The sequence below is a fragment of the Myodes glareolus genome, chromosome 2 (assembly GCF_982192425.1).
Source record: "Myodes glareolus chromosome 2, mMyoGla1.1, whole genome shotgun sequence".
Classification (NCBI taxonomy): domain Eukaryota; kingdom Metazoa; phylum Chordata; class Mammalia; order Rodentia; family Cricetidae; genus Myodes; species Myodes glareolus.
Window position 1 is genome coordinate 117,171,654 of NC_142027.1, and position 25,338 is coordinate 117,196,991.

Sequence of the window (25,338 nt, forward strand, 5' to 3'; positions counted from 1 at the left end):
TCCAGGTCCTCTGGGCTTCTTTTCCCAAGAGGCTATGCAAGTTTGCCTAGGACAGAAGCCAAGCCCTGGGAGTCACCTCAGGGGACTGACCTGTAAACATAGATCCTGGGCCAAGGCTAATAACCTCAAAGCTGGCATGGTCCACCTCCACACCCAACCCCACCCCCAAGAACAGAGGAAATGACTTCCAGGACCCTGGGTCCTATGGACCCCACAGAGCAGAGCTTCCAGTGGGAAAAGGTGCAGCAGGCCCACCAGAGTACATCAGGAGCTACAACAGTCACGTGTTTAGCAGCAGCCACAAGTGTAGTGACAGTGCCTGGCCTCCCTGCCACAAAGGGTCCTGTGATGCCAGCTCACTCTCTGCCCTCTGTAAACCCCCAGCCAAGAGAGGCATCATTGTGCCCATCAGCACGAGGGCATCAGAGGAATTTCTATGAAGAAGAACAGGTCCAGCAGTTTGGCATCTTCCTCAATTTCTTTTATAATTTACTAACAGGGACCTACTTCAACTAGTGCCACTGAATGAGGAAGGTCACACAAGTCATAGCCAGGAAAAGGAGAGGAGAGGGAAGGGGTTATGACCTTCTTGGAGTGTGCGTGTAGATGAAGGAAGAGGGTGACCCTCAGATGCAGTCCAAGATATCCCAGAAGTCACCCCACCCTTGATCTGGTGATATGTGAAGTCTGGTGTCACTTGAGATGTGAGAACAGGGTGTGTGTGTGTGTGTGTGTGTGTGTGTGTGTGTGTGTGTGTGTATGACACACACACTACTCCGCTATCAAGATGGAACTGGGATACCCCATCTTGGGAATAGCAAACCAACCTACTGGAGGCCAATGTATCTGTATAAAGGGTATCCTTTGGCATTGGTCAGCAATGGTCCATGCTGGACCCATGAAGAACACAACACCACGCAAAGATAGCAGGGAGGTGGGCAGAAGCTCCAGATCCCAGTTATGACTAGTCTAGGCAGGGGTGGTGATGGTGTCTCAACCCCTGTGACTAAGTTGGCTCTGTGAACTCCCACATCCCAACAGATATGAGCCTCAGCACACAAGCACTGGGGTCAGCAGGAGGAGGTAGCCATGGTTACAAGGATGCTGAATGGGTCTGGCTGCTTGCTAACTCTGGGGCACCTGCCACAGAGAATAGCCACAGGGAGGATAATGAGCTCCTTAGCCAAGGGCTGGCGTCCTGCTTTGAGCTATGTGGCTGATACTGGTACCTATGCCCCTGGCTGTCCTTGCTGCTGCTTGTGAGTCTTCACTTACACGTGGGGTTCCCATGAGTCCCCTCTAGCGTCCCAGCCTTGGGGTGCTGGGACAGGCCTCTGGGCCTGAGCTCAGTGAGGTGCACTGAGGATTTGGGGTTGCTGCAAACTCAGGGCTTTCCTGAGGCTCTGGGTAGCCAATCCCCAGGAGAGAAAGCAAGTATAAAAGATAAATGTCAGCATGATGCTATATTTGGGGGTGTATATCCTCAGGGAGCCCGCAACAGTCCACATGGCTCTTCCCCTGACCTGCCTGACTCTACCCATGAAGTGGGGTGGGGACTTACCACAATGACCAGCAGGGCAGGGCCCACAAAGGCCCAAATGGCACCGCTCCCCAGTGACAGCCAGCAGCTGTGGAGAGAAAAGAGTTACCTGGGTAACTTTGTCCACCATCCACAGAGGCACCTCCACCCCAGTGGTCCTCAGCCACAATAATGTCAGGGCCTGCAGCACAGTGAAAGAATTCATCGGCTCCAGGAGCTGCTACGACACCCATGCTTCATCCAATCATTTCCGCAGTGACCTCAGGATTTTTTTTTTTTCTTGGAGAGGATTTCTCAGGATTGATGCCTAGGTCAGCCACCTCTGGGGAGCTCTGGTCACTACATTCCCATGCACAGGAAAAGTTCCAGTGCGTCCCAGCAATTGCTCAAACATGCGACTAGGATGTGGGAGTCTACCTGTTCTCAGAGACTTGGTCCCTAACTCAGGCAACATGGCTAGCTTCCCCCACAGGGTTCCATGTCCTTCCAGTGCTGGGGTGGAGTCTGGGAATGTCATCTTCTCAATCCTGGACACTAATACTCCTTCCTCATGACACAATTGGGACCCACTGAGACAGCAGGAAAGGGCAGCCCAAACCTCCCAGCCAAGTAAGGGCTACAAGACCCATCGGCCTGTGCACTCCAGACTGTGCTCATTTGCATATTCTCATATTCCCTCAGCCAGATGCTCTATATTCACTAATACCCGAGAAACGCCTGAAGGTCACAGACATGGGCTTCACAGGTGACTAGAGCCACGCAGCTGGAAGAACCACATGGATTAAAAAATTCCCTCAGAAGGATCGGGGGTAAAAGCACTTTCTGTCAGGCCTCCTGACAACCAGAGATCGAACCCCAGGACCCATGCCATGGAAGGAGGGGACTGACTTATGAAGGGTGTCCTCTGACCTCCACATGTGTGCCATAGTGTGTGTGTACATGCACATATGCACGTGCATATAAGTACATTTACACACTAACATACACACACACACACACACACACACACACACACACTGAATAAATAGATGCAAAAAGAAAAAGAAACCTGGAACATTGTAACATCCATATTGTGGTTCTTTTTTTGTTGGTGTTTTTTTGTTTGCTTGCTTTTGTTTTTATTTTTGTTTTCAAGACAGGGTTTCTCTGGGTAGTTTTGGTTGCCCTGGAACTTGCTTTGTAGACCAGGCTGGCCTCAAACTCAGAAATTCTCCTGCCTCTGCTTCCCGCGTGGTGGGATTAAAGGTGTGTGCCGCCACCGCCTGGCTCCATTGTTCTAAGAGCATAAGAGGATTGCTATTCTGTGCAGGCCTGGGGTAGCCAGCGGATGCTCAGTCTCCACCCAGGTGAATGTGGACTTCTGAGACTGTGGTCACCTTCCAGCATCTTCCTCTACAGGAGGCCTGCCAATCATCCGGCATGTTCAGTGGGCAGAGGGTCACTCACCTGTCACTTGTCCCATAACTGTCCATAGAGGATGACACGGAGATGATGCAGATGAGCAGAGGGCACCCTGCAGAGAGATGGAGGTGTCATGTGCATGTTTCCACCCCTTCTGTCCACAGACGCGTGTGGTCAGCTCATAGCTGGCATGTGCCGTGGGGACCATGGCTGAGCACTGGGCCCAGAGTGCTGTTAGACACAAGGAACTCACAGGCTAAGCCAGAGGTCACACACGATCTCACTCACACAGCACCTCCTTTTCGTTCTACCAAGGAGCTTAGGGGTCTGTCACAGTCCAGTGCTTGGGGCAGGGTGGTTCATGGTGACAAGAAGGGACGCTTGGTGTCCTCTGTTTTGGCCACGATTCCTAGCTAGCTCAAATTGACTTACAGGAAGCATGTGTGAGTGGATGAAGACATTTCGTATATGTTAACAGGGATGCGTGTCCTGGGCATTGGCTGAACAGCCCACATTCCACAGGATGGCTCCCTAGGATGATTTGAATAGGAATAGCCCCCAAAGACTGTGTGTTTGAATGCTTGGCCTATAGGGAGTGGCCCTTATCGTGTGATGATAAGGGCTAAACATCTGAAACTGTAAGCCAGCCCCAATTAAATGTTTTTCTTTATAATAGTTGCTTCGTGGGCAGTGGTGGTGCATGCCTTTAGTCCCAACACTGAGGAGGCAGAGGCAGGCAGATCTCTGTGAGTTTGAGACCAGCCTGGTCTACAAAGGCTAGTTTCAGGATAGCCATGGCTGTTACAAAGAGAAATCCTGTCTTGAAAAATTAAATAAACGAATAAAGTAAATCATTTCTGTAAATATATGACTTCCAGTTTAGTAGTTTTAATGGGATTCCTGGGTGTGAGAATGAATGGGTCTCTGGTTCTTGGGCCTTCTCTTGGTTCGTCCTATCCTACTTCGATGTGATAGTTTTTGTTTTATTTTATTATATCTTATTTTATTATGTTTTTAAAAATAAATGAAAACCTAGCCAAAAAAAAAAAAAAAAGAAAGAAAAGTAGTTGTTGTGGTCATTGTTCCTAGTCACAGCAATAAAACCTAAGATACTCCCTAAGAGAGTGTGAGGCCAGAAACCACTCCATAGCCACAGGGGAAGGAAGTGATCCAGGACCTTGATAGTCTAAAACTAGACTATCAAATATACAGTCCCCACGCTGCCAGTGTTTGAGCCCATAACTCTCCAGCCAGCCATTCTGCTCCACATCTGCGGGGCCCAGAGGCTGGCTCCTTCCTGGCTCTCAGGCTTGTGACCCGTGACTGTCTCAGGGGACCATCAATCCCCCCATGTCCATAGGATTTATTGAAAGATGGACATGTGACCTGGATAAACCAATAAGACTCCAGCAGGGACTCCAAAGCAAGACTGCCTTCGAGACTGGAAAGAAAGAACTCTCTCCTCATGGCATTGCGGAGAGGGCAAGGACATTGGTGGGACAGGTGGGGGTGGCCAAAGAGCCAAAGGAACTGGCTCCCTACCACACCATAAGATCCCTCCAAGGAGAAAGGGCTCTAGAAAACAGATTCTCAACCTGGGGGTGGGGGGGGGTCACCTGACCCTTCACAGGGGCCGCATATCAGATATTTACATTACGATTCATAACAGTAGCAAAATTACAGTTATGAAGTAGCAACAAAGGTAATTTTATGATTAGGGGGTCATCACAACGTGAGGCGCTGCAGTAAGGGGTCGCAGCGTTAGGAAGTCTGCGTACCACTGCTCTAGAGGAAACTCATTTTCAGCTTCACCCAAATGTGTGAGAGGAGTCCTGTGTCTCCACCCCACAGCTCTCTAGTGCCCCCTGCAGACGGAAAGGTATTCATGCCTCCGTTCTCTCGATCAGAATTCTAGCTTCGTCTTTTAAGACGTTTCCCCCACATCCTTTGCCTCTGAGGCAAGGACCAGTTTAAACCCAAAGACATGAGACATCAGGGAGTCTCTGAACGCAGTGGCCAGCACAGGAAACAACCAGTGCTGTGGACCCGAGTCACCCTCGGCCTCCCCTGCAAGTGCCGCTGGGCAAAGATGGCCGCTTCTCCGTGGTGATTGGAGGAAATGTTGGCGATGACTCTCTGCTCCCTGCTGGATGCAGCCACAGCCTCGGGCATCATGAAGACACCAAGGCAAGTGATGATGTAGCATCCCCAGGCTCCGGAAGGCACACATCTTACGTCAGGCTCTCCCAGTCCACCCAAGATGGCAACTTTGCCTCCGATACTTTGAATGAGTGACCTGGACCCAGGTCATGACTGTATATCATCACATGATCGATGAGCAGTCAGGGGACAGCGAGAGGGTGGATAGGTTGCTCAGGAGACAGTGCCAAGCAGAGAGGTGGAAAGCCTGGGGCTTCATCCACCTACCCACCCCTCTCTTTCCCTCTCTCTCCCTTGCTCTTGACCGCTCTCCTTCTCTTTCTTTCTTCCTTCCTTCCTTTCATCCGTGTGACCTGCTTTGGGAATCTGATTGTGTGTCTTTTGGGTCCGAAATTAGAAAGAAAAGTTCACAGACGGAAAAACAAAGACAGTAGACACAGACAGAAGACAACAAAGGGAAGAAGCCTGGGTCGTGGGATCAAATGACACCTTGCTCCCTTCCTGAGGACGCACCAAACCTGCTGTGCAACCTCAGAGAGCTGGCTGAACCTCTCTGAATGGAGATCACATGGGGCAAGGACCCCATGAGATGCATATGAACGGTAAAGCCCTCGAGTGTGACACTGATCCTTGTCCTAAACAGCATCCTGGGTGACTCAGGTTCCGCAGCTGCTCTCACCAACTTCTCGTCCGAAACTGTCTTCCCCAAAACCCTAGCAAACTTGTGTGGCTCCTTTGTGGGCCATCTGGACTCCTTCTGGCCCTGTCACTGCAAACACGGTCTCCCTGGGTTGAGATGCGCTCCTCTCAGGAACACGGGGGGCCTTTCAGAGAGCCCGGCCTAATGCCAACCCTAGATTTGGCCTCCTAAGATCTTGGTTGGGGTGACAGACATATCTGGGGAACTACTGCTGGGGAATGCTTGGACACCTCCTGAGAAATTACTGAGACCCCCTGGTGTGGGAGAATTGTCTGTATTCTGTCAATCATATTTTAATAAAACGCTGATTGGCCAGGCAGGCAGTATAGGCGGGAAAGCCAGACAGGAAGTAGGGGTGGAGCAAAGAGACTGGGAGTATTCTGGGAAGCAGGAAACTCCCTCCGCAGTTCTGCCCAGACCAGCAGAGAGGAAAGATGTAAGCTGCCCCACTGGAAAAGGTACTGAGCCATGTGCTAACGTAGATAAGGATAATGGGGTAACATAAGTTATAAGAGCTAATAAGTAGCCTGACCTAATGGGCCAATCAGTTTGTAACCAAATGTAGACTCTGTTATTTCTTTGGAACTTGCTGGATGTGGGGTACCGGGTGGGACAGATACCCCAACAAGCCGGCTCTCATGTTACAGCCGCCTTTCCATGTTTGCTGTTTTTCCACCTGTGGCAAGCATGTGCTCTGCACAGTGAGGCTCCTGGGACCTTGCTCTGTGTGGCAGGCTGGCTGGAATGCCGTGTGCTTTTCACGGGTTCAGCACTGAGTTCCCAGCACTGGTTCTGGTGGTGACCTCTGCACTCTGGACTCTGGGCTCTTAACCCTCTCGCTGGCACTGTTCAGGGTGGATGGGTCTCAAAAACCCCAAGCCAGTGCTTGGCATTTGTACTGGCTAGTTTTCTGACAACTCGGCACCAGCTAGAGTCAACAGGGGGAGCCTCAGTTGAGAACGTCATAGGATCCAGCTGTAAGGCATTTTCTTAATTAGTGATTGCGTGGGGAGGGCCCAGCCCATGGTGGGTGGTGTCATCCCTGGGCTGGTGGCCCTGGGTTTTATAAGAAAACAGACTGAGCAAACCATGGGGAGCAAGCTGGTAAGCAGCACCCCTCCATGGCCTCTGCTTCAGCTCCTGCCTCGCAGCTCCTGCCTCGCAGCTCCTGCCCTGCTTGAGTGCCTGTCCTCACTGTCTCTGATGAGGAACTGTTACATGGGCCTGTGGATCAAATAAACCCTTTCCTCCCCACGTTGATGCTTGGTCGCAGTGTTTCATCACAGTAGTGATAACCCTAACGCGGACAGCATTTAAACCCAGCCAAAGGTAGGAAGCTGGTGATTCCCGCAGCATCGCCCAGCAGGCCCTGATTAATAACCCACCACCGCACAGAGGCTGAGCTGGCGTCCTAAATAAAAAGGCAGAGGAAGGCAGGCCTGGAACGGGCTTCGATGGGGTCTCGCCCCAGATGATGGGGGGAGTCACAGAAGACATCAAGTTCAATAGAGAACAATAAACCTCGTGACATCTCTCAGGGCTGGGTTGGTAATCAAATTCCAGCTGGCTCCATCAAAATGCAGGCACCACAGTCCCTCATCTCCCTAGGGACACAACCTGTTCCCCTCGCTTCCACAAACCCCTGTCCCCAGCTCAGGGCACGGCTGCCAGCAAACCTGTAACCGACTCCATGCCTCCCCGCCTCACCTCAGCTTCCACACAGCATCAGATTTCTAAAAGCGTCGATTATGTGCAGGGTGAAGCACCGCCAGGGAGCGATCTGAGGGGAAGCGGCTATGTTTCCTGGGGTCTCTGCCTGCAATGAGGTCTCCTGGGTCAGTTCCAATTCCTGCTTCATTAGGGGCTGGGGGCTAAAAACCCTGCTGCCTGCAGACTGACTGTACTTAGGCCCAAAGCCAACCTAGCCCTGGCAAGATGAAAGGCACAGTTCACGGGCTCCTGACGAAATTAATTAAAGGCAGGATGGTAGGAAGATGGATGGAGGCTGTGGGGGTCAGAGCTGCCTGGAGTTCTGTTTGTAGAGAGCTTGTATCAGGGCTGCAGACTGAGTTCTGTGAGGACCACATGTGTGGGCATCAGAAGATGCCAGATCCTGCCACATTGGGAAGCAGGATGCCCTGCCTCCTTGGTTTTCAAAGGGACTTTGCCGTTGTAGGTAATGGCCCTCGGTGTTTTAATATTGACCAATGGCTCATCTTTCTCCAGTACTGGCAGAGCAAGTTAGATATTCCTCCAGGATGGATAGAATGGATTGTCACACACTCGCACACCAACACACACCCATTCACAATCTGCTCCCACACCCACTCACCCACTCACAGCCCTACTCACGCACCTGTCACACCACACACCCACAACCCACCCACACACCCATCACACACCTCTCCACACACCCACGCACACATCCACACACGCCGTCGATCAGTCCCGAGCACCTGGCCCTCTCTACCAGAATGACCAGTTTCCATGAAGAAATTAGTAAGCTACAGTAGGTAGTCCCACGTCTATTTCTAGACCTTTCCTAACTGAAGTCAGAAGTCACAAGAAGAAACCATCCTTCAACTTGGGCAATCGGGGGGCCTGAGGGAGCAGGTCACACCTGAACCAGCCTCACAGAAGGGAGGGAGAGCAGGGGATGCCCAGCCTTGTGCCATACATATACTGAACCAATAAGCTGTCAGGCTGAACAGGAGCAGTGATAAACTGAGTAGTCACGCTGAGTGGGAACCATGGGGACGGCGGGTACCAGCTGCATGGCCTGCAGCCGTAGGAGGTAGCTGCCCACCCACACATCCTCTGCTCTCGTCTCTCCTGGGAATCCCGACCAAAGTGTCAAGTGTCAACGCCTCCACTTCGGTCTCAAATAAATGACATTTGCCAACTCCAAAGCACACACAGTAAACACGGTTAATCTGCTGTTTGCATAATGAGGGCTGAGGAAATTAAACCCATTTGAAGGGAAGTGGAAGTAAGCAGCAGGTCTCTGACGCCTGGCCCATGTTTTATAACAATTGCGGAAGCGGTGGGTGCCCATCCTCTGTGCGACACTGGCAGGAAGCAGATCCACTGTGCTGGCAGGGGCTCCTTGGGATGGGCAAGAGTCAACGCAGCCAACAAGCAGGACGCTGTACAGGCCGTGGCCCAGTGAGACGATGGATGATAAGGATCCGACTTTTGAAACTTTCAAAATCCCTGTAAACTTTCCTAAGTGTGTGTAGCAGACTGAGATAAAAAATCTCAAGGACGACTACAAAACCCATGTAAGAATAGGGAGGCCAGGGACACTTGAGTGACTCACCTGCTTAGCTGGCTGGTGACACAAGCCAAGGCTCAGCCCTTCCCATGCTCCCCAGCCCAGGCCTGCAGGATCTTCGTGGGAGATAGAGTCAAAATCCCTAGCCCTCAGCTCTACATTGGAAAGGTCAATTGGAAGCCATTGACACCCATGCTGCTTGCCCGCCTCCAACCCCAGTCCGAAGGATGCTCATCTGTACAGATGTGGCAGCTATCTGTGTCCTACCTCAGCTGGCTCTTAGGATAGAGAGGGGCTCTGCAGATCAGAGGCCACTGTCCCTTCCCAGAGACCTACGAAGAACAGCATGACACCAGGCGGGCACTGTCCTCACTCTGTCCCTGCTCTCTCACGCCCCGCTAGGAAAGGTCAGTCCAGGACCAGCGTCAAGCAGTTAAAGCAACAGAGCAGCGAGCCAGCCGACAGGTGGACACTTGAGGAGGCTCGGAGCTCTGAGCGAGCTCATCCCAAAACACCAGGCCCTCAGCCAAAGTTCTAAGTCATACAGGATCGCAGAAAAATGTGGCCTTCACAACTGCCTGGGAGGGGCCGATGTCATTGAAGATGCTGAGAGAACTAACTAAAGCCACCAGCAGAGTGTGACGGGCAGGCAAGGTCTCTTCAGGGTATTAGAGAGCAGATGGGAATTTAGAAATAAAAAAGGAGAAACGAGGATCAAATGGGCACTCTGGAAGCGAAAAATATAATCAATCACTGAAACGGAAACTCCACTAGAGGAGCCAGCAGGGGCCAAGCAGCAGGAGGAAGAGTCAGGGGACTTAAACAACACGAAAACTTTATGACTTGAAGATCAGAGGAAGCAGGAGCCAACAGAGTCCCCAGAGAAACGCAGACGCCATAGGACTTAGGGCAGGCACCAGAGAGTGTCAGAGAGGAGAGCAGAGCGAAGCGGATGTCTGAAGACACGTGGCCGCCGCTTCAACAGCTGATAAGGCCCAGGAAGAACGCCAGAGAAAGCAGGAGGGAGGCAGCCTGGACACGACTGAGTGCAAAGGCTGAAAGAAAATGAAACCGCTGAACACCACGGGAGAAAAGCAGCCCTTCAGCTCCAGGACCTGGATAAAGAGCAGACTTCAGAGCCAACCATGGAGACAGAGGCAACAAGGGGCCACAAAGTGCCCCAGGGGAAAGAATCCATGTCCTGCATGACTGCCTTGTAAAATGAAGGGGAGACAGACACTCCCAGATAAACAACTATCTGAGCATGTGTTCAGAGGGCCTGCCTCATCAGACACAGGCACCAAAGGCAATGGCATGCACAGATATGTACATCAGTGCAGACGCAAAGACACATGCATGCAGACATCCAGAAACACACACGCACAGAGAGACGCACACCTACGCACACAAATGCACGCACACGCGTAGAAACACAGACCTACGCACACAACAGCGCTGATAAATTATGGAATTATCAGCAACAATAGACTTGTGTGCCCTCTTTTTTTCCCCTCAATTGAGTTAAAAAGCAATAATATCAAATGACATTTATAGAGCTGCATTATTAGGCCCATAACAAATAGAAATGCAATAAGCTTCTGAGGCATACAGGAGAGGGAGAGTGACAAAGCTGTGTTGGGACACAGTGACAGGGCCAGATGGCAATTCAGACTCACAGGGACAAACGCAGACACGGTGCGTCCGATGGATAACAGGACAAAAGCTGTAGGAGCACAACCCATCTCCTCTCTCGGCCTCTTTTAGAGAGGCGAGGCTGATAAAGTAATATTACAGCCTGCTCCCCCCATGTAGTTGTGATATGTGTAGCAATAACCACAGAAAGAGGAATAAAGTAATAGAACCACTTAAAAGCAGCGTTTCCGTGTTGCGCTGTAATTTAGTAAGAACATAAAATAGATTTTAATATGCTGAAATGCATACACTAAGCACGGGGGCAGCCACTAAGAAAACAACCCAGAAAAAGAGCGGCGGAAAACTCATTAGGAGAATTAAAATGCTGCGCAGGAAAATACCCACTTAATTCAAAAGAAGGCAAAGGGGGAGAAACAGGAAACAGACCAAGTGACGTCACTACCTCACTTCAAATAGCTGGAAGAGCAACGAGAGGAAAGATCTAGGCCAAAACAGAGAGCTCAGATGTCACCTTGAGACAGCTAGGCCTGACGTTGAGAGAACACACATTCCAACAGCAGACAGCCCATTCTTCCCGAGGCGATGGAACATTAATAAGCCAGGAGGCAAACCTCGATACGTTCAAAAGTCGAAGCATGCTGACTGTTCCCATCTTCACCGGTGTCACCCCACAACCTGATCTGCCCAACCCCATCCTATCTCCACCTGATCCCACCCCATCCCTACCTGATCCCATCCCATCCCTACCTGATCCCATCCCATCCCTACCTGATCCCATCCCATCCCCACCTGATCCCATCCCATCCCCACCTGATCCCATCCCCACCTGATCCCATCCCATCTCCACCTGATCCCATCCCCACCTGGTCCCATCCCCACCTGATCCCATCCCTACCTGATCCCATCCCATCTCCACCTGATCCCATCCCATTCCCACCTGAACCCATCCCATCCCCACCTGATCCCATCCCATCTCCACCTGATCCCATCCCCACCTGATCCCATCCCATCCCCACCTGAACCCATCCCCACCTGAACCCATCCCACCTCCATAAGACCCGTCTCATCTCCCCCAAACCCTGTCCCACATTCACCTACTCTGCTTCACTGCCACTAAGCCCCACTCCACCCCATCTGCCCCACTTTTGCTTGACCCGCCTCATCCCTCCCTACTTACCTTAATTGGTTCCACCCCTGCCACCTGCCCCACCCCTACCACATAGCCTGGCCCATCCCTGCCATCTGCCCACCCCCCACCACATACCCCAGCCTATCCCGTAGTAGTAGAGATGCTTGCTGTCCTCTGACCCGAAGACCTTTATCACCATGCTGTAGAGATGTAGGCCCTCCACCATCATCCAAGCAAAGGCACTCAGGAAGAAGTAGTGTAGGAGGACAGCCAACACCTGGCATGGGACCTGGGGATCAAACAAAGATGCAGGGTGAGGTCACAAGGTGCCCAGCAGCCCTGCTGAGGTTTTTCTTCCCCGCGTCTATTTCCTGGATGCCTCTAGTCACATGACCTCATTTTCATCCCAGGGAGCCGAGGCTCAGTTTCTCAGTCCAAAGTTCTTCTTACGACCTCTGACTGTCACTCGCCACCCATGCTCACTCCTAACAAGATGACTCAAGGAAGGACTCCAAGGCATCCCCTTCCCGGTGTCTCCTGAAGAGACACCTGGGTGCAGAAGGACAGCCGCAGGGTGAGGATCGGCACCTACTCACCGTGCCGGGCTCCATACGGAAACTGATGAGCAACAGGACCTGGGCCACCAGGACAGCAAAGGACAGGTTGGCGTGGATGTGGTAACGCTGGTTCCGAATGGTACTGACAGAACTGGAGACAGACAGGCCAGTGTGAGTCCCGGAGCTCAGCCTCGGCATCCCTCCCCACTCTGGCCCCCTCCCTACTTCTCTTTGAGACACCATGGGTATCCTTATAGACCCTACTTCCCCATGCTGTCGCTCCCTGCTTGGACCCTCAGCGGCTCCCTTTTCCTCTTGGCTAGCATCCCAGCTCCTTTCATAAACCCAACCATCCTGCACAGCCTCAGCCTTTTCTGACATCCCAGTGGTTCTTCTAAATTCCCTGGGCCCTCTTCTGTTCCACACCCTCCACCCTGGGGAGGGGGTGTGGGGTGGGAACATCAATCTGAATTCTGAATCAGAACCTGCAAGAATATGTACCCCATAGTACCATCAACATCATCGAGAATAGTAGGGAGGGAAGGAGCTGCTTGGATACAGGAGAATGGTTCCTGGCAGGGCTCTGCCTGTAGTCTTGGATGGCCACCGACAGGGATAGCTTCCTAGCCTCCCACCCCAAGATGCTCACCTCTGCACTGTCTCCTTGTGCCTGGCAGACTGAGCAAGAAAGCATTTAGTTATTCCTTGGCTTTCTTGGTTATTGATGGACCCCATCCAAAGGCACTTATGCATGACTTGGCCTCAAAACCAGACATCATAGCTTGCTGAGGAGGGGAGAGTCAAGGATGCCTGTGCTAACTCTTGCCTGGCTCAGATCCCACCCCACCCCCACCCCCAGAACTCCTCAAGTGTTGATATGGGGTTTTCGAGTGTGTCTGAAACCTGCTAACCCCACTCCACGGGCCCTGATATTTCTTTCTATCTTCCCTGCACCTCAGATTTTGAAAGTGAGCATCCCTGGGAGAGCAGTCACATAGTCACATCTAGCAGGGCTCAGACGCACCCCCTCAGGGTCTTCAAAGCCAGAGAGGGGTGTGACCAGAGTGGCAGGATGCATAGACATTTCCAGTAAGTTGCTAGACCTCCTGGGGACACAGGGAGAGGGGTGACTCACGACAGTACTGCGAAGGTGACCAGTGTGGCAGCCAGGCAGAGGACTGACAGGGAGCAGCCAACGTAACTGATGGACGACAGCGCCACCTGGTGTCCGTGTGAGAGCTGCAGGAAGAGAGCAAGGTGTGGGCGGCTGGCCTTCTACCCCATTCCAAGACTGCCAAGGTAGCACGTGATGCCATAGTGATGCTGACCAGGGCCGGCCTCCTGCCCCAGCCACAGGCAGAGGGATATGCCACACTGGACTTCAGGGTTGACATTTCTTATTTCAGGTTGCTATGCCGGATCTCCTGGATTCCTGACTTAGGCTGCCCGACCTATTCTATGACAACACCCCCAGACTCAAGGCAATCCAGCCATGTCTGAAGGGGTGGCCTAGGATAACCAGGGACATATGTCTCCCCTGGCTATGAAATTTAGGAAATAACAGTGAGGGACTTGAAGAGGGGAAGGGTCAGTGGATTCATAGACATAAAGGCCTCATGCTAGGAAGAGCACACACAGTAGGGTGGTTGAAAGGCTCTTCTGACCCACAGAAAGTCAATACCCTCTCTGGCCCTCAGCTCAAGAGCATTGCTCGTCCCCAAATTGCCAGCCACCATATGCTCATCTTCATTGGCAGGCACACACAAGCCCTTGGGACTTTCTCTTGAGTGGACACCCACGTGGTCACCTAGGCTGACATCTGTTGGAGTAGCCCATCTTTCGTGGCATAACAAGACATGCGTAAACAGAATTTGCACCCGACTAGAGCCTGGCAACCTTTACCTGAGCGTCCCATCCATGCCCTAGCATCCGGTACCCATCTCTATTCGGTTGAGGCTGGTTCTTTCCCATCTGTGGCTCTCAGGGATTGTGTCCCAGCTGCAATGGATGCCAAGATCCCTCCATGCAGCATTCTGGCCCTGGATAGAACCCAGGTATAGCCAGACCTTGAGAGACACCATAGTTCCCTGAGCAGTTCTAGCTTGGCAACTGTCCGTCATCTTAATCAGCTTTATAGCATTTGTTGGCCACAGGCAGGAGCCTGGCTAGGGCTGACCCCAGACTGTCAGCATTCTGTGTCCCATGGAGAAGGATGCACAGTGCAGGTAGAGGTGGGCATGAGCCACCCGGCTGCTGTGGCAGGATAGAGATGCCACCTGGCCGCAGTGGCAGGATGGAGATGCCACCCAGCTGCTGTGGCAGAATGGAGATCCCATGACCTCTCATGGGGTTAATCAGATATGGAGTCTAGCTCCCCCCCCCAGCTCAGGTCCCTCATGAGAGTCAACTAAGGGGTCCAGGGCTCCAGCACCTCCTCCTAGGACCCAGGAGTCTCTGTGTCTCCCATCAGCCACCTGGCTTACCGGGAAAACAAGGCATATCTGCCCTTCACAGTGAACAAAATTCAGGACTTTCATCAAAAGCTCAGGGCTGATGAAGTGACTAAGATGTCAAACACAACAGGGAACTACTTTCCTGGCTATAGGGCAGAACCCAGGGCCTGGGGTCCTAGTGGCAACTGGTGCCATAACAGGATGCAGTCCCTCTCCCAAGAGGCACTTGTAGCCCACAGAGGATAAAAAAAAAAAAAAAACTATTGGGCTCTTTCCCCATCATCTGAACTGGTTGTCAGAAACTGAGGTCAGCCTGCAGTCCAAAGCCAGGCAGGGATGGATAAGAAACCCTTGGACCAAAGACACAGGGCCGGTGTGACATAGGTTCTCAGGACTGAGTCCTTCATAAACACCAGCCACCAGGAGAAAACGACCCTCTCCCTGGGCTGCCAAACCCTGACCCCAAATTGCTGAGGGAAAGAATTAACTGCAGGCAAAGGTGTTCCCTGTTTCTCAGAGGCACAGCCAGGCAGCTTAAGACAGCGGCATGGGTTTTAACACTGAAATTCTTGGGCTTCAGGTTCACCAGGAGGACAGCACCCAAAAGAGGAGGTGAAGGGGTGTGTGACATATCACCCTTGTTTGAAATGGCTAGAGAAACAACCACCACTAACGCATGCCCCCATGGAGGCCAGAGTCCTGGGGAGACACGGCAGTGGGTCCCGTGAATGTGTCTGGTCTGTATGCACCTAGCCGGAGCAATCGCGAAGATTCACGGATTCATTTGTGAAAACGGAGCAATCTTCACCCTTTGTTCAGAGAACAAAGGGTGCTTGCTGCAGGCTCAGAAGGCATGTCGGTGATGATGGAAAAGCCTGCGTGTGTGCAGGACCCAGGAGACAGGAGAGAGGGAGAGGCGGGATGTTGGTTTGCTCTCTGCCCGGTGTGTGTACTCTCTACAGAATCCACAAAGAACTCCTCCACTTCCTTATGCCTCTTCCATCTGGTCCTTGGACTCCTGTGGGGTCCTCTGTCCATAAGGAGGCCAGAACCTAGGCTATGGTCCGCTTCAACCCTGTAGCCCGAGCTGCCCATGATGGCCATCCTCAGCCCTTTGCTTCATTTGGGGCCCTCTAGGATGGAGACTTCCCTCTGCCCCATCTGCCCTGTCTCTGCACCTATAGCCACCAAGCCTATCCTTGCCCTTGGAGAAAGAACCCCATTCTGAAGGCAGCCTCCTCCTGAAATAGGATCCCAAAGGAGGCAGGCAGTTTCCTTCTGCAGAGAGCTCCTGACTCCCCCCACACTCACAGAGAGAGTTCCTGCCCCACCCCCACAGCTCAGAGCAGCTGATTCTTAGTGAAGATTCTAGAATAACACCGGCACCATCCAGGTCTCTATTTCAACTGTGGCATCGTGGGTCTGGCTAGCAGAACTGACATCAGGGAGTCAGAAGGGGGGACCCCAGAGTAAGGAACCAGGGCAGGGCTCCCCAGAGGAACCTGGCAGCCTTGTACACACTTCCCCTTCATCTCCTGTGTCCCAGGCGCCCTCCTCTCTCCTTCCCTCCCTCGCTCCCCTAAGAGTAGTTTTTACAGTTATCTCTCTTGTTATTTCTAGATTCGCTTCCGTGACCCAGGCAGCCCAGGAGTCTCCCCAGAGCCTGAAGGGAAAGAGGCCTGGCAGGGAGTAACCAGCGTGGGGGGGGGGCTACCATGGGGAGAGAGTGAGACAATAAGAGACAAGATGGGGGCCAGAAATGAACCTGAAGAGGGAGGAGGTGGAGGGGACAGGACAGGGAGCAGGGAAGTGAGGAAGAGGGAGTCCGCTCTGAGATCTCCAGTCTGCACAGGTGACATTGCCATCCGGTATTCCCTTCAGTCTCTCTCCCCGCTTTATTACTGGGACACGGTCTTTTGCTGAAGCCAGAGCTGTATGGGTTAGCCCAGTTAGCCAGCTTGCGCCAGGGATTCACCTAAGCCCATTCTGTTTTTCTTTGGGTGACTAGGGACCTAAACTCTAGTCCGCACTTGCATGGTAAATACTTTATTCACTGAGCTGCTTCCAACACTGACATTTTAATGCCAAAGGTCCACAGCCCCGGTGGGAGTGGCTAGACCCACCCCTCCTCCTCCTCTCTCTGCCCCAAACTGACATGAGGACATCCCGAAGACCCTCATGCTCAGAGCTCATTCTGGGCCAGGCATGGAGTTCAGGGAATGGGACTCAGGACTGGGCATTAGGAAATGATGGCTGGTTCAGAGACTGACCCCACAACTGAGTGCTCGGGGTTAGGGACTAAAAGCAGGATGCTGAGGCTGGGTTCCCAGAGTGGATGGTGCCCACTCCTCCCTTTATGCTATCTGCCGTGGGCCTCCAGGAGCACGCCCACCTATGCCCCACCCTGCTGCAGATGGCAGAGCTGAGCTCAGCAGACCCACACAGCACATGGCAAGGAGGAACCCAGTGTACCCCAATAGCTGGCATAGTTGACTTACAGTATTTACTGGAGGCTGCCTGCCATGCATAGGCTGAATATCCTGCAGAAGGAGCCTGTTTGTGCCCAGTCCTCATATACTCCTCCAGCCTCAAGAAACACCCACGTGACCCTGGCTATAGCACATTCCTGGGACCACAAAAGTGACTCACATGGTGGTCACACCAGTCTCATCACTCCTTGCTTTCACACCTACATACGGGCCCCCTTCATTGCGATATATGACTGCCCCTATCTTGGATCCATGCTAGAGATGGTGCAATGGTCACGAGTGGGAAAGGGTTCCACGACAGCACCCCACACAACACGCCCAGCACCAGCTTAACGACAGCGTTGTGTGCACTGGCTGTGCCCTTTCTTTCCCACCATGGCCAGATTTAGAAACGCAAAAATAAAACAAAACAAAAAAAGACAAAACGTGGTGTTGGTTTCAGGGCTGGATCCCTCTGAGTCAGCGACCACAAACTCCCTGCCCTTGAAGTGCCCGGAGAGACTGCAGGAGGTCAGTTGAGGCTCCCACCAGGGAGAGCAGACGGGGCCACTCTGCCCAAAGAGCCCCTTGGAGCAGCCAAGTCCTTCTCCCTACTACTTCAGCACAAACCGAAGGTGTATGTGTGTGTGTGTATGCGTGCACATGTGTGCGTGCATGGCACATGTGTATGGTGCATGTGCACACGAGTGCTTACATGTGGAGGCCTGAACTTGATGTCAGAAATCTTCCCCCACCCCTCTTCCACCTTATTCATTGAGGCAGGGTTTCTCGGTCAAGCCCAGAGCTTTCCCAAATGGCTAGTCTGGCTAGCTAGCTTGCTCTGGTGATCCCACCTCTACCCTCCAAGGTTGGAATTACATGAAAACCCATGCAACCCGTAAGTGTATTTCTGGGAACAAACTCCAGTGTTCAGGCTTGCAAGGCAGGCGCTTTAATCACTAAGCCTTCTCCCAAGCCCTGCTTTACTTTCCTGCAAACAAGAAATCGAGACTTTCGGGTAAAGTATCTGAGCATGAGCTTCTGATGCGATAGCCAAGCCCTTCCACCTTTAAACTTCGTCAATACTTAAGTGGCCAAGGCCAGCCTCAGACACATTCTCGAGTCTCCTAGGACACCATCTTGGTGTCTCCTGGGGCATCATCTTAGAGCATCCCTCCTAACAGTGGTCCACTAGTCTAAGTTACTACTCAGGGATGTCTCACTGTCTATTAAGATAGCACAGAAAGGCCACACTCACCCGGGAAGAAGACAGAAGCCTCCAGAAGTGAGTGCTTAGGAAGAAGCCAGGTGTGGAGGAGGCCTGGAGAAACCTCAGAGAGTAAAATAGATGGGGGCACAGTGGGACGAGAACCTCCAAGGGCAGGCTTGAACCACAAGCTCAAAGGCCATGAGGGTGAATTTAGGTGCCCAGGAAGAAGCTGGCTTGGTGTCGAGGAGATGAGGTCATTTGTGCCACCTTTTGAATTCTGTAAGTGTGCCCCAGGCTTGGCCTCACTTGTGAGATCTGCCTTAATTTCGTTAATGTTCATGAACTGTTCCTTTTAAACAGGGATAATTTTAAACCATTTTCAAATCAACCTTTCCTAGCAATGAATAGATGTGAATTTTCTCCCCCGAAGACACCCACAGGCTGTCTAAATTTGGTGTCACCAATACTGACTGGTGACAGATTTGTGATATAAATGAGTCTGGATTTCCTTCTTCTTCTGCTTTTTGTTTTTCCTCCTTTTTGACTTTGAAGATTGGATATCTCGTGGGATAAACGCCAGGCATGAGTGTCCACTCCCTGGAGAGTACACATCCCTTTGTTTTGCTCAGCAGACCCTCCTGGGTAGGCCAAAGAAAAGCAGAATATTCCTCAGATCAATGGTCCAGCATGTGGGGGACCCAGAGGAGGAAGCTCTCTACCCTGGTGTCGTTTGAAATGTCCCCAATAGTGTGAAAGCTCCTGTCTCTCTCAGTTAGTCTAGGGGTGCACTTGCGCTTTCCCTCTGAGTGGTCTTTGGGGACATTCAGGGTCCCAGCCAGCACACTGGATGCTCACTCATTTAACCACCCACAAAGAAGGAAGGAACATCACTGGCCAAGGTACCTTCCCTGCCCCTCTCAATGTGTGCTTGTTGGAAGCCATTGGCTTCCTACAACTCTAGAGCATCTTCCCAGGGGTTCACAGCTTCTCACTGATCTCCCCTCCAGGCCTGTGGTCTGTGTCTGATGTCCCATCATGCTCCCTTAACCCATGTAGGTTTCCATGTGAACCACATGTCAGCCTCCCCAGCTTGCTCTTCAAAGACGATAATGTGTCCAGCCTCCTCCCGGATAGGAGATCGGTTTGTAGACAGTCTAGACCTGTTCCAGGGGCGGCGACAGCTGCCGTGACCCGAGGGCCAGGCGGCATCTATGTGGCACTCACCTGCAGTGGGACCACTTGCATGAGGATGGCAAAGTTGGTGAGATGCGTACAGTGGCACACTGAGTGGCTGAGGTTTCCCTCTGTGAGCGCACAGCCCTGACTTGACCAGACACCTTCCCCGGAGCTGAGGGCACAATCGACAGGCATGATTAGTGGGGACAATGGCACCCCTCAGTCCCACAGGCTCAACAACTCACTGGCTAACACTGACGCCAGGGTGCAAACTGTCTTCGGGTATTAAAACTGGGAGGTGGCTGGCACTAGCGAGACCACAGAAAGATCTCTTCTGAGACAGAGAGAGGCTGGGATCACTGCCTCAGCTTGGTTCACTGAGGACGCACCTAGACCCCTCCCACCCTGGGAAGACATGTGTGCGATCCAGAGTCCAGCTTGGGAACTGGGGAATCATGAGTGATCTAAGAAAATGCGTTACAGTTCTTAAGCGCATGTCCGGGGACAGATATGTAAAAACACAAGGTGTATATAAGTAATATAAAAATAACCAGAATGCAGTGCCTGCAAATATATGACGTGGTCTATGTAAACATGAAACTCCTACCTAGCATTTTAGAAACATTAGGGCGGGAGATACGGTTCAGTGGTCAGGGTTACTCGTTGTGCAAATGATGAAGACCTACATTTGATTCCCAGCACCTGTGTAGCAGCTGGGCATGGTCCTGTGTCCTCCTATAAATCCAGTGCTGTGGACGAGTGGAAGCAGGGGGATTGCTGGGATTGCCAGTCCAGCCAATAAGAACACAAGCTCAAGATTCAAGGAGAGACCCTGACTCACAGGCTAAGCTGGGGAAGTATGGAAGGCACTTGATGGCCTCCTTTGAGCATGACATATGTGTGGGCATGTGCAGCCACACACACACACACACACACACACACACACACACACACACATGCACTCTGCATGCACACACATTATTGTCACTTAAAATTTTATCTTAAGGGTTTTATTTTAGTGTGTGTGTGTGTGTGTGTGTGTGTGTGTGTGTGTGTGTATGTGTGTGTTGAGGTCTGGGGATATCTGTATGGAAATACAGGTGCCTGCAGAGGCCAGAAGAGGGCGTCAGATCTCCTGGAGCTGAAGTTACAGGTGGTTGTGAGCTGCCATGTGTGTGCTGGGAATTGAAACGCAGGTCCTCTGGAAGGCAGTCTGTGCTCTTTACCGCTGAACCATCTCTTCAACCCCCAAGAACTTATTCTAAAAATAACCCTTGGCCAGTGTCTATCATTACACACAAAACACAGGAACGACACACACAACATCATAACGGTATGCGGGAGGCAGCAGCTACCTGGTTTCTGTGGATTCACACATAAATGAATGCAAATTACTGAGGAACTGACAGCCTCCTCACAGTGGTCTTCAAACCCCGGGGAGGAGGTCGGGGCGGGAGGCTGGGGTCAAACGGAATGTTTGCTTTTCTGAAATGTTCAAGTCTCTAATTGCTGCTGGAGCTGTGATTTCTTCTCACAGTGACACCCGGGCCAGTATGCACTGATGCCAGCCGGTTAATCTTTGCAGCGAGTGTGCTGGCCACTGTCACTTTCTCGTGTGTACTTCTCTGCCCTTTCAAGTGACAAGCAGGTATCTTTGTTCGCAAAGACAAACCTGCGTCTCAGCTTGAGGCAGGAGCCCCCAGACTACCGAGCTGAAGGAGTCTGAGCCTCAGACTGTCTCTGATTAGTATTCTGCTATAGTTCTTACTTCTCCAAGGGTAGGCGCTGGGAGCGAGGTAATCCATGCCCCCATCTTGCTCCCCGAAGAAATCCATGGGCACCCAGCTGTAGAAGTTTTATATCCCAAAGAGGCCTGTAGCTAGCCCTTGCAATAGAAACCCTGCTGGGGGGTGGGGCTGAGAGTGTGGGACCGGGGCCCTGGTGTGGGCACTGCACCTGGTAACTGAGATGCAGGGAACAGCAGCTCTCTGGGTGGTTTTCATGATGAATGAGCCACCTCTAGCTGGAGGTCGGAGGCAACCGGCAAGAAGCAAAGCCTGGGCCAATGGAACCATGCGTGGAGGAACCAGATCCCCATCAACAAGGGCAGAATACAAAGGAGTCGTGGGCCCCTCCCCCACCCCGCATTTGGATCTAACTTTCCCAGGACCGCCATACAGGCGACTGTGTTTTATGAAGCTACTTTGTATGCCTACTTAATGCGAGGATGCCACATTTCCATTTGAGGTGACCCTGAGAATTAACAGGGGTGGAAACCGTCCTGTCAGGAGGATGGACGTGGCCCTCGGCACAGACCATCCATGAAAGTCGTGACCCGAAACAGAACCCCGCAGGTGTGACTCTGCCATAATCAGCCAGGGAAGCTGAGTTCTGAGAGGTGTTACCTCTGGACGGGATGGAAATCTGCTCCCCAGGGAGGTGGTGGGGACGAGCGGGAAGCTTCCCAGCCGCGCAGAAATAAATCTGCCCAGAAGACAGCTGAGCCGGTTCAGATAGCATCAAAAAAAATATGCACGGCCTGTGACCTGGGACGTCCACGTCGTGGCAGCAATATGTTCACTTGGGTACATAAATACAATGTGACGTATATAAATACAGTAAAAGAAGCAGGCATCAACAGAGGCGGAACCCAAAAGAAAACGGTGTGGAACAATGTAAGAAATGTTGGACTAAAACACTTCTGTATATTTCCTATGAACGTAAGTGTTCATGACGCACAAATTATTTCAAAACACGTGCATAAACTCAGGGTACGATGTGAAAAAAAAAAAGAAGAAGAAGTATTTGTTTTCTTGAAAAAATAAGGTTTGGTCTTTAAAAATGAGAAGAATGATATTTCAAAGCCCAGACGTGGTGGTACATGCCTACAATCTTAACACTTAGGAGGCTGAGACAGGAGACTTGCTGTGAGTTCGAGGCCAGTCTGAGCTAGACAGTACATTTTTAAGCTACTTGGTAAAGTGAGACCTGTCTCAAACAAATAGAAAAGAGGAATGTGGATCTATTAGGGGGTGGGGGAGGGGGTTCAGTGATAGAGCACGTGCCTAGCATGATCAGCTCTGGGTCCCACAAAGGAAATAAGTAAAAGCATATATTCATAAATATTCAGTATATACCAAGAGAGTCATTGTGTAATTTCTTACAGTATTAATCTTTTCCAAAAGTGGCCCATGTCTCCTGGCAGAATGGCTCCTCAGCCAGTAAAAGCATTTTGCTGTCAAAACTGAGGGCCTGAGTTCAGTTGATCTCTGGGACACATAGGCTAGAAGGAGAGAGCTGATGTGGGCTGCAGGTCATCCATCCTCTGATCACTCCACACACACTCCGGAGCGATGGTAGCTACACCCAACTAACTACAAATGTACGCACAGAAATAAATATGTTTAAGATTACAGATAATAAAAAAATAAAATTAGAAAAAGTAGCCCAGAATTCTAAGACCAGGGAAGACATCTTTCAAAACTGAAAGAGAACCTTGTTCTCAGACGATCGAGCGATAACTGAATTTACTTCCAGCAGGCTCGCAGTACAAGGAAGGTTAAAGGGACATTACGCCAGACAGAAACGTGGCTCTGCACACAGGCATAAAAATAGCTAGAGATGGGATAAGTGTAGGCGTCCATGCCATGGCCCTGGTCTTGTCTGTAATTGCTCTACAAGATAGCTGATTGTCTGTGGGCAGAAACAAAAAAACCTGTAAAGATCTACTGACAGCAGTGACAACCTTACAATCGATGGGCAGGAGGAACTACAGGTGGGTATTAATTACATCTTAGAATACTCTTAAAGTCATGCAGTATCCACTGCAGCCAGACACGAGGGCACGAAATGTCAATCGTCTGAACAAGTCTAAGAGATGGTCTTAAAAACCCACTTTTAATAAAAGAAAATTAAAAAAAATGGGTGAAGCTATAGCACTAGAAAATACATGCTGTAGGGGTAGAGCAAAGCCAGGAGAAATCTTGTGGGAATTAAGAGTTCTTATTGCTCTTCCAGAGCACCCAAGCACCCGCACTGGGAGGCTCAGAACCACCTGTAACTCTAGCTCCAGCTGATCCGATATCTCTGGCTTCTAGCTCTCTCTATCGTCTGACTTGTGTGCATATACCCACAGGTGCACACACACACCCCTAATTAAAAATAATAAAAAATTGCTTTTAAAAGGGGCAGCAGAGTGTGTCTCGATGTGATGGGGAGAACCTCAGTGTAGCACTTATCTCCCAGGGTAAAGAAGGAGGGACCACGGGGAGCACCTGGGGAGCAAACTATCCCAGGCCACCATCAATCACAGAGGAGAATCTACACGCCTCCTCTCAGTTCATCTTTCTTGGGTCTTGTTCACTCCGCCTCTCAGACTGAACCAAGAGCCTCGCGCACGCTAAGCAAGGGTTCTACCTACCACTAAGCCATATCTCCATCACCGTTTTTCCTTTTTGTTTTGAGACAGGGTCTCGCTGAGCTGCCTGGGATAGCCTTGAACTCACTCTGTAGCCTCAGCAGGCTTTGATCTTGCTATCTTCCTGTCCTACTGGCCTGTGAGTCTGAGCTCAGCTTCTCACTCTTAGAATTGGCTTCCAGAACCCTCCAAAGAAATTCAAAGATTTAAAGTGGCCCAAAGTTTATACTGAGCCGCCACATACCCTCTTATGCTAGTCTCCAGATGATGCACAATGTCCATTGCAATGTGAATGGCATGCGGACAGTTATATCAAGGAGGGAATAATGACAAGCAGAAGGCTGCCCATGCCCATTAAAGGTGTAATTCCCCCCAGCCCAAACATTTCAGGTTTGTAGTTGGTTGCATATCTACTACAAAATTATAGGTACTGAGGGCCCGGTGTGATTGACAGGACAAGTTAACAGAACAGTAGCAAGACCTGTGCATAACTGCCTCTTAATGTGACCTCGCTGACATTTATGGAACTCCTGCCACGAATGCATTGTTTCCCGGGAGCTCTACAGTATAGGTATAAACAACCTGAAGCACCTTTTAAAAACCGAGGCTATCGAAAGCACCTTTTTTAGGTCATAAAACGTTTAATTATAAATCACCGGCAGAAAGGGCTCTAGAAATGCTCCCACTGTTTGGAAGTTAAGCAGCTCCGCTCCAAATGAACCAAGGGGCCGGTGCGATGGCTCAGGAGGTAAAGGCACTTGCCGTCAAGTCAGGTGACCTGAGTACCATCCCCGGGGACCCACACAGTAGAAAGAGAGAACTGACTCCCGGGGTTGTCCTCTGACCTCCAGATGCACAGCGTGGGGAGAACATTTGAAGTGGGCAGTATTGTCCTAGAACTCGGTCATGTGATCGTACAGCTGTGTTCACTTATCAAAACCAAGAGAACTATGCTTTCAAACTGAATCTCCCTGAATACATAATAAGGAATCATTTGAAACGTGCTGTGGCCGGACGCTTGTGGTGTGGCTCTCTCTGGGAGCTAGCGAAAGTACCTTTTAGATCATATAATATTTTTAATTATAAATCTGGGGCTGACGAAAATTGCACTACGCATGCATATCAATGCAGGCTGATACCATATCTTGTCTATTGTGTGCAGCGCTGGGAAGACATTCTCTCTAACACCCTGTCTTCCTT

General features: G+C 51.2%; 1 protein-coding gene across 5 annotated transcripts in view; it reads right to left on the reverse strand.

The window, feature by feature from the left end:
- The window catches only part of Adgrd1 (adhesion G protein-coupled receptor D1), a 116,111-nt gene that overhangs the window by 12,278 nt on the left and 78,495 nt on the right, over positions 1 to 25,338 (reverse strand). For all 5 annotated transcript variants that reach the window (XM_048433707.3, XM_048433709.3, XM_048433708.3 and 2 more), the window contains 6 exons: positions 19,770 to 19,893; positions 13,550 to 13,653; positions 12,454 to 12,565; positions 11,993 to 12,146; positions 2,987 to 3,053; positions 1,562 to 1,628 (listed from right to left, as the gene is read on the reverse strand). In XM_048433707.3, coding sequence (XP_048289664.3) covers positions 1,562 to 1,628; positions 2,987 to 3,053; positions 11,993 to 12,146; positions 12,454 to 12,565; positions 13,550 to 13,653; positions 19,770 to 19,893 — 628 coding nt within the window. The remainder of the gene's footprint in view (positions 1 to 1,561; positions 1,629 to 2,986; positions 3,054 to 11,992; positions 12,147 to 12,453; positions 12,566 to 13,549; positions 13,654 to 19,769; positions 19,894 to 25,338) is intronic.